At 40.4% G+C, this 9,927-nt stretch overlaps 1 protein-coding gene and 1 long non-coding RNA gene across 2 annotated transcripts; both read left to right on the top strand.

Annotated features, from left to right (window-relative positions):
- Nucleotides 1-172: 172 nt before the first annotated feature.
- Nucleotides 173-4,643, top strand: LOC138608662 (class I histocompatibility antigen, F10 alpha chain-like; the record flags this gene model as incomplete). Its single annotated transcript, XM_069681224.1, has 4 exons — nucleotides 173-432; nucleotides 2,549-2,815; nucleotides 3,589-3,867; nucleotides 4,303-4,643. Coding segments are annotated over exons 1-4 (945 nt in total), but the record flags the coding sequence as incomplete, so codon positions are not given.
- A 71-nt stretch (nucleotides 4,644-4,714) lies between these two features.
- Nucleotides 4,715-6,230, top strand: LOC138609186 (uncharacterized). The gene is made up of 2 exons (XR_011309462.1): nucleotides 4,715-5,375; nucleotides 5,701-6,230. It is a non-coding gene; the product is annotated as an uncharacterized lncRNA (long non-coding RNA).
- The last annotated feature ends 3,697 nt before the right edge of the window (nucleotides 6,231-9,927 follow it).

Here is a 9,927-nt window from a genome sequence, read left to right as displayed (position 1 = left end):
CTGACCTCTGACCTCCCAGAAAGTTAAATCATGTGTGCTCATAGCATCACATTAGCATAATATTACAGAAAAACTGAGCAGCAGGAGGCATGTGAACAAAGATCATAGAATAAAGTCCCGCGCGTCCCCCAATGCTCTCGGGTGGGCCAAAACAAAGTGACTGTACTTTCACTTTCATTGATAACCTCAGTGGGTCAGTTTTACCGAGTTACAAGTGATTTTGATGCTCTGGCTAAATTTCTAGTGGCTGTTACGGAGGTTGATGTCAGTGCTCCATTTTCTCTCACCTCATTTTACCCTCAGAGCTCGAGCTAGCGGGACAGAGACACTTATAAGTTTAAAGTTCATCAAAGTTAAAGAAGTCACAGGTCACAATGAAGACTTTGGTGCTCCTGACTCTCCTGGGAACAGTCCTACATGACACGACGGCATGTGAGTAAAGAATCATCTGAGTCGATTGATCGTATTTTTATATAATATACATATCAGTTTAAGATTCCATCCATCCATCCATTATCTATACAGCTTATCCTGTTCAGGGTCGCGGGGGTGCTGGAGCTTATCCCAGCTGTCATCGGGCGAAAGGCGGGGTACACCCTGGACTGGTCGCCAGTCAATCACAGGGCTGACGCATAGAGACAAACAAACTTTCTCATTCACGCCCACACTATGGTCAACTAAAGTCACCAATTAACCTAACAAGCATGTCTTTGGACTGTGGGAGGAAGCCGGAGACCCCGGAGACAACTCACGCGTGCACGGGGAGAACATGCAAACCCCGCACAGAAAGGCCAACTTTGTCCAAACCGGGGTTTGGACCAGTGACCTTCTAGCTGTGAGGCAACAGCGCTGCAGCCCAATTTAAGATTCGTATTATTATTTGATGTTTAGTTTCAGGAGGGTTTTTTTGCAGATCATAGAGATGTTAAAGGTAAACATCTCATTTCAAGTGAGTAAATCCTGTCTGTTCCTGTCATTACCGCCTAGTAGTCATAAGAAAAGTCTTTATCTGGGAAGTGTTGAAGAAAGCACATTTGTCTTCTCCTACAAAAGAGCAACTCGAGATATTATTTCGGCCCAATTTATATCATGACGGCCATAAATGCTAAAATTGCAGCGTAGCTACGCAGCACGAACCAGTCACACACACATAGATAAAGAAAATAGGCAGAAAGGCGTCAAAACAAAGCGATTCTGTTCAAAAACTATAAATAGAGCTCTTAAATTCAGTCTTTAACTTCATGAGCCTTTTGTAGAAAGTGTGTTGTTCATTTAGTGCTATTAAACATGACTGTTATTTTAGGACTACAATTAATATTGCTTCTATTTTTAATTTATTACAATAATAATTGTCTCACGGTGTCTATATTTCATCAGAACTGTGAACAAATAACTCAAATAGTGAACATAGAAATACATTGACAAAATACTAAACCTAAATATTAAGGTTACCTCGTAATATTGTTTTACCTCTAAATATATATTTTTACCTTATACTATATTAAGATAAACCTTGAAGCTATTCCCCAGATAATCCTCATCTTTATTGAGTTTTGTTGGTTTTGTCAGATCACATCACACTGACAGTTATTACATTCACTCTTTGTACAATAACAGGCTGTTTAGCAGAGACAGATCAAAAAAGTCACTATATATCTGCTGATGTGAGCTTATTACAGATGTGTTGGCATCTGTATGTTGGTCGACAAGTATCAGTAAACAGGTTTGAAGTAGTTTGGCAACATTCCCATTACCGAGTTTGTCCACCAGAGGGCACTGACGAGTTTATTTTGAAACTGAAATATGGGCTCAGTTTGGATTTTGGCCACGAAAACAAGTTTAATCTCTGAAAGTGTTCACATCAGCATCAGCCTCAAAACCCAGCATTGATCAGGCTATAAGGTTTGGGTATTTTATTAACAGGGATTATATTTAATCCTGCACAGATTTGTAAAACATTTTCAGTGTGTGCAGTGCGTGATTTTTTTTAAAGTGCAGTTTAACACAGAAAATGATCTACACAAATTCAGAGAGCAGACGACGTGCGGGATTCTGAAATGATCAAATATTTAACTGGCAAAACTCACAGAAACCTGTTAGAACAAAAACAATGTTTAAATCAGGACTAAGAGACACTCAGTTTATGGTGGAGGGAATGTTAAAATTAAATGAATAATATTAGTTATTTAAAAATATAAAAATATGTTTATTAAAAATATAGAGGTGTGTCATTATTAACGGAAAATTTTAATTGTACATAAAATAATCTTATCAGTGAAATAAGGAGTTAAATATATAATAATTGTTGAGTTTGTACAAATATATTTACATTAAAGCGAGTTACACTTGAGTAAAAAATGTTTATATTAGAATAAAAAGTTCAAGAGAAACTTTTTTTACTTTATTTATTGACCACAAAGAGATGATGAGCTTGTGTTGAATGTGCTGTAGTTCTTTTTGATTCTGTGTGCTGGATCATTAAATTGTTCAGTGATTCATTAAAGTGTCAAATAAAACCTGAAATGATCACATGAACTTTTTCTTACAGTGCCTCACTCTCTGAAGTATTTCTACACTGCGTCTTCTGGAGTCCCAAACTTCCCAGAGTTTGTGACTGTTGGGTATGTTGATGACATTCAGATAGATTACTATGACAGTGACACCAGGAGAGCAGAACCCAAACAGGACTGGATGAGCAGAGTCACAGAAGGCGAAGCTGACTACTGGGAGAGGGAGACTGAGGTCGCTGTGGGTCAACAGCAGGCCTCCAAATCCAACATAGAAATTGCAAAGCAGCGCTTCAACCAAACTGGAGGTTTGTTCATGTTTAACTTTCTACTGATGAAATGTTTGTATTTTCATCCTCACTCACTCACTCTCTCTCCTCAGTGTGTCTCTGACATAATATACTATTGAAATAAGATCTTTTTGCCTCTGGGACGTTGTGATGAACTTATTTGACTTTTTAAAGACATTTAACAGATTAAACTATTTATTGATTAATTAAAAAAATAGTCATAACATAATCAAACATGACAAACATGATTAGTTTGTTCTCTCAAAATGTAGAAAACAGATGAGATCAGATTATCTCCACTGTGCTGACCACAGTGTGTCGGTTCGTCCTCTCAGGCAGCATCAAGCCGACGCCTGCAGGTAGAAACAGCTGTCGGTTGTGTCGAATGATTGACTGATGGATGGACCAATCAGGACGCACAGACTGCCTCCCAGTCTCCATAGTGGTCCTGGTGGTCTCTGCCTTATTGTGAGCAGTTGTACTAACACACTGCTGAACACTGTGCTGGCTGAGCAGGAGGAGTCTACAGACTGATCCTGGACTGAGACTCTCCTTCAGTGGAAGCTTCTAGAGCAGCTCTCTCTCGCTCTAAACCGTCCACACTGTCCACATGATGATTGGCTGTGAGCGTCTTCCATCCAGCCAATAACAGCAGGAGGTGTAGGTGCTCTGTGCTGGTGTGTGTGGATCAGTGTGTCTGTGGTGGAGATGTGAAATCAACTGATAATAGATGACTGGCTGTGATCTCTCTCTGCTCTCTCTCTCTCTCTCTCTCTCTCTCTCTCTCTCAGGTGTCCACCTTGTCCAGCAGATGTACGGCTGTGAGTGGGATGATGAGACTGGAGAAGTTAATGGTTATGAACAGTTTGGTTATGATGGAGAAGACTTCATAGTGCTGGACATGAGGACAGAGACATGGATCGCTCCAACACCACAGGCTGTCATCACCAAACACAAGTGGGATAATAACAGAGCTCAAATAGCACAGACCAAGAACTACCTCACCCAGATTTGCCCTGAGTGGCTGAAGAAGTATGTGGACTATGGGAGGAGCTCTCTGCTGAGAACAGGTAGAATCACATGACCTGATGTGTTTTTATTAGCACAACGTTCATACACCTCTTCTCTTCCTGACATGACAATAAATGTTCCACACATTTCTCTTTCTCTCCTGCTCGCTCTTCATCTTTCTGCTTCTCTCTCTCTGTTCCTACTTTTTATATCTCTTTCTCTCTGCTGCATATCTGTACATCTACATTTTTCTCTCTGTCTCTCTACTTTTTATTCTCACTCTTTTGTCTCCTTGTGTCTTTTTCCTTCCTCTGCCCTCCCATATTTATATCATTTACACTCCAGTGAGCTTCATTTTCTTTGCATAGGTACTATAAATATAATCTTTATGTTAGTAAGGCATTTAAATACATGACAGTTAACAGGAATTGTGATATTAATCAACAGTAAATGATGATAAAGAAACTATAATCTGTCTTTCTCTCTCTCTCCAGACCTCCCCTCAGTGTCTCTCCTCCAGAAGACTTCCTCCTCTCCAGTCAGCTGCCACGCTACAGGTTTCTACCCTGACAGCGCCGTGATGTTCTGGAGGAAAGATGGAGTGGAGCTTCATGAGGACGTGGACCACGGAGAGATCCTCCCCAACCACGACGGATCCTTCCAGATGAGTGTCGAGCTGAAGCTTCCATCAGAGTCCTCTGCAGACTGGGGGAAGTACGAATGTGTGTTTCAGCTCTCTGGTGTGAGGGAGGACATCGTCACCAAGCTGGACAAAGTCGCGATCAGGACCAACGAAGGTAAGACTGGAGTCAGAGGGGATGAGAGTGGGAAGTTCACTGTAACAGTCCTGTGTTGGAAGGGAAGTTTTGTTTCCTTATATTGTTTTTCACTCACTTTCATCAAGTTTTTTATACATTTAATAAACAGTTTGAAGGCTGAGATTAGTATGAAACCAATGTAAGTGTCCACCTCTGGACCCTGACAGCAAAACAATAAAAGAATAAAAAGAAACTTTTATCAGATTTAATTAAACATTCATAATTTGTAAGTTAATCTTTCATCATGTACGCTTCTACATCTACGTGTAGACATACTGTGAACACACTCAGATTTATTCATGCCTCTGTAACACTGACGAGCAGTTTTACAGCCCTTAACAAACACTTGAAGGTAGTTTGTTGCTTGTGGTTAGACGGTGGAGTTTCTCTGTTTCCGACTGTATTGTGGATATTGTTTTGGATTTTAGGGGGAAAGGGTTAAAGGCAGTGTTTTCTCTTGGTATAATGTTTGTTTTGTCAAGTTTAATTCGTGTACAAGAGACAAAGTGAGCTGTGTGCTTCGGACAAGATACACGTGTTAGTTGAAGGTTTGAATTCTGGAGTTAAGAAAGAAACTAGAAGAGAGGATCAGAGGACAGAGGAGAAAAGATATTTGTTCATGTGAGAACTAAAATGACTTGTCTTCGCTTTGTGTTTCAGCCGACTTCAACGATCCCCTGATGACAACTCTGAGCTCTCTCAGAAACTGAATCCAGAAGCTAAATGAGAAACAGGCCGCCCTGCACACCGTGAGTTTCTTCATATTGGACATGGACTATTCGCACAGCTAACAAAGCTGAACCTTCAGCAGCAGCTCAGTGTAATTCAAATGTCATAAATGAACCTTCACAAGAACAAACTCAGAAAAACAAATGTATTAAAAAGTGTTGAACTAACTTCAAAAACATGACATTTAATAAATACTTGATTTCCAAATGTTCAGACTGAAATGACTGAATTATAAATATTGTGGGTTTTAATGACTGTACATATGTTGCTCTGTGAATTGATATTTCCAAACATTTATAAGATAATTTATGGTTCTATTTGACCTTTTTTTTTTTATCTCTTCAGGTTTCTAAAGCCTTTTTGCACCCGCGCAATCAATCTAGCAGTGGTCTCTGTGTGTCCCTCCTGGTGATGAACTGGAGTCCACCTCTCGCACTCTCCAGTCCCCCGTGAGTCTCAGCCAGATGAGCCAGGAGGAAATGATGGATAGACTTTGTCTGTGTGTTATCACTGTGCTGAATCTTTATTCGTACATAAGACATGGACAATCAATCAGTCTGGTTACACACACACACACACACACACACACACTAGTTTGCTTGATTATTTCTATGAAACTGATCAAATGTAAAGATTTAGTTGTTTTTTTACCAGACTGGAGCAAAAAGTAATTTCCGTCTTCTGAATGAATCAGGATCATGTTCTTTGTTTTGTTTCATATCAAATCTCTTTTGATCTGTTTTGAAACACACAGAAACCGAACATTGATGCTTAAAATCTCTTCTTGTGTTAAAGTCAATGAATGCCGCTGACCTGCTGTTTCACACCTTTGGTTCTGTAAGTTTGCTTTTAATAAAAGTCCCTCATACTCCAAATGTCTCTCTTCCTGTTGTTCCACACACACGTATACACTAAACGCTGACACATCTATAGCTCACACATATATAGGCTCACACATCTATAACACATCTACAGCTACAATTTGGTGGAATAAACTTGTTTTTTCTGCCCTTTGTGCTTCACACCTTGTGATTTTTAGTTCATTTATATAAATGATGCATGGCTCAAAACATCTGAAACAATTGTTTGAAAAAAAGACTGAAATTGTGAAGTAACTTTTTTATCGTAATATACAAATACAAAATTGGCACTGGCTTGAAAAGGCGTCTATGGATGTCGTCCATGTTCTGATAAATGACACCGAACTTTAAGTAGTTTAGTTTTTGTGTTGTATGTCTAAAATAATCAGATGCATGCATCATTAAATTAACCTTAGCTGATTATACCATGATTATTGAGTCTATAACGCTAAAGACATTTAAACATTTGATTCAACAGGTTAACATAAAAATGTCCTTCACAACTCCCCACTTTTTATCATTAACTGACAATAAATGAGTATGAGTATATAAGCCTTAAACATCATCAGAATGTAAACCCTGTTTTACAGTTTAATTACACTCGTCACACAGAAGGGGAGTAAAAGAATCTGTCATGAGTTTCTAGTTTAGTTCTGGTTTTGTCTTGTATTTTGGTGTTTAGTTATTATTTCTTGTTTTACCTTGTCACTTTGTCCCTTGTCATGAGTTTTCATCGTTTAGTTTTGTATTTAGTTTATTCTGTGTTCTTGTCAGTGTTTAGTCTTGTTAAGTATTTCACTTGTGTCTTTTTGATTAGATCACTTCCTGTTTTACTTTGTCACCTTGTCTCTCGTGTTGGTCCACTTCCTGCCTTTGTGTTTCCCGCATGTTTGATTATGTGCCCTGCCCTGATTGTTTTCACCTGCCCCTTGATTGTCTCACCTGTGTCTGATTAGCCTCACCTCCTAAGTGTATTTAGTCTTTGTGCTCCCCTGCTACGTTGCCTGTTCATTGTCGTCCTTCCTCTGGAGTTTAATCTATGTCCATGACCTGCACTTGGTTCCTTGTGTTTCCTTCCCTGGATCTTCTTTGTGCTTCCCCTGACCCCTCGTGTCCCTTGGATTACCTGTTCCTGGTTTTGTTGTACGTTTTTTGCTCTGTCTTTTGATTTTCCTTTTTTGTCTTTTGTTGGATTTTAGATTTTGTTTTTGCATTTTTTGCCTTTTGTTTATCAAACTTATATCAAAGGCTGCATCTGGGTCCTCACCTTTTTGTTTAAATTGAAACCATGACAGAATCAATGTAGAAATCATTGTGATATCTGCTGTTCTGTGGGAATTGTCAATACTTACCCATGTGTGATATCATGTCTGTGTCATAGTCGGGGAAAGGGAAGAGGTCAGGTGAGCGGGGGGTCATCAGGGAGGTCAGAGTCAGTTTGGATCAGTGCTTTAAATGTCAGCTGTTTAGTCAACTCACGCGTTAGTCTGGTGCGTGTTTTATTGGTCCGGTCATGTGTGTGCAGTCAGGTTGTCAACTCTGGTTGGCAGTTGTTGCATTTCAAACCATAATAATGGAAAGGTGATGATCAATATAACAAACGTTAAACAACATCTTGTCCCTCTGATGCCACAGAGGCCTGGTTGTCTAAAAGGATGCCATGGAGGTTCCTTCGTTGTCCCTCGTTGGAGACCCAAGGTCTCTGTGAGATGTGTGATTCTCTGGAACTGTGTGTGTGTACAGTGTTAATTCAACAGTGCACCGGAGGCGGAGCGCGTCACACAGGCTGGACCAGGCTGGGGTCCGTCTGTGTGCATGGACAGTTGGATCAAGGCTGTGAAAATATGAGCAGATACATCTTTACCCATCTAAGTCCAGCATCCTCACAGCATTTAGCTTTAAAGGAACCATTTTCACGCTCTACCGCACCTGCACTCTGTGGCTGATAGGAGCAGGGATGTTTTAAATCAAACCACAGTTAGGCACATAAAAATGCCAAAATCAGTTTCTAAATAAAACTAAAATCACAACTAACACATTAAAAGATACTTAATAAATGTCATAAAAATAAACATTGTGGATGGAGATGGACGCAGATGGCCTGATAAATGACAGCAAGGCCATTACCACAGCTTATCTTACCAGGGATCCCCCACCGGGGAATCACTTCCATGAGCAGTGCTTTTGCCACTGCTGTTGAATCCTGTTTGCTGGAGGGGAAAACTGCTGAGGGGAGCAAAACAGCTTTAAGCAGTGATGAGACCAGTAAATGGTTAGAAACAGGTTCACCTGAGGATGTTAAAAATCCTCTGTGTCTCCAGAGGGCACCAAAGTGATGCACTACTCCAAATGCGTATCGAGAGTCAGTGTAGATGTTAACAGATTTACCAGCAGCTTGTTTACAGGCTTCTGTGAGGGCGACAAGTTCAGCTGCTTGAGCCGAATAGTGTGAGGGTAATTTACCTGATATCACAACTTCATGTTGTATAACCACAGCAAACCCTCGATTCCTTCCTTTTAGCATGCTTTGTTATCTACGAACTACACAAAAGGTTTATCAGGGTCAGGTAAACCTAGAGTTGGAACATTTGTAAGTGCAGACTTTAAGTCAGTGAAAACCTGTTGGGCTTCAGGTGTCCATGTGATCTTATCATGGGCAGAGAGCTGTTGTCATGAATCAAAGATGAGAGAGGAGCTTGTTGTTCAGAGTAGTTAGGGATCCATTGTCAGCAATATGACGTCATGCAAAGGAAACTCACCATTTGTTTGTTCTTTAACGGTTTGGGGAGCTCCAGTGTAGCCTGAACGTGTTCGGGAGAGAGGGATTCACCCTCTGCTGTGATCACATGTCCCAGGTAGGTTACTTTAGTTAGAGAGACTTGCTTTGTGGCCGTTTTCTGCTAGAAACGTCAGCAGTGCGAGTGTGTCTTCTTGACAGGCTTCAGCTGAAGGGCTACACACCGTTAGATTGAATGTACTGAATGAGAGTGGAGCCTGATGGAAAAGTTTAGCAAATTTTAAGTCAGCTGTTGATGAAGTGCGTGGGAGACTAAACTTAGACGCAACGTGTCCATGTATAAGTTTTACCTTAAAACGAGAACGCGAGCCAGTACTGGCTATCGGGGTGTACTGGGACCGAAAAAAACGCGTTTGCGAGGTCGACAACAGAAAAAAGAGTAGCTTGTGGTTGTACTTGCAGCAAGATTGTGTGGATTTGGTACCTCGGGAACTCTTGGGTGAACTGCAGCATTTACTGCTTGCAGATCTTGTACAAATCTTCAAATTTTCTTTACAGGAAAAATAAGAGTTCTGACTGGAAGATGTTTCACAAAGTATAATGATCCCTCTTTTAAAGGGACTCAAAAACTGGCGTAATGCCGTCAAATGCTTCTTTTCTGAGAGGATATTGTTTTAACAGGCCTGTAGTCTGATTTTGGATGAATGATTAAAGGTTCTGAATTTGACCTACATCATATTTATGTTTGGCCCAGAGACATTCTGGGACTGTCGACAGATAAGGTGGAATTTCCAGTGAAGCCATGGTTACATAGACATCAGTGAGCAAACCACGTGGTGAGTCCTCAACCAACCCGACAGTTCTGTGCACATGTACAGATGTTGTCAGTCTCGTACGATATACATCACCTTGCACGCTGTATTCTGTCTTAGGATCCTCTGTGGGAACAAAATCATGACAAGCAGCCTTCTGCCG

The sequence above is a fragment of the Semicossyphus pulcher genome, unplaced genomic scaffold, assembly GCF_022749685.1.
Source record: "Semicossyphus pulcher isolate SPU_LCO1_2020_fin unplaced genomic scaffold, fSemPul1.0.p SCAF_5, whole genome shotgun sequence".
NCBI lineage: Eukaryota > Metazoa > Chordata > Actinopteri > Labriformes > Labridae > Semicossyphus > Semicossyphus pulcher.
Note: the sequence above shows the minus strand (reverse complement) of the source record. Positions and strands in the feature narration are given on the sequence as shown.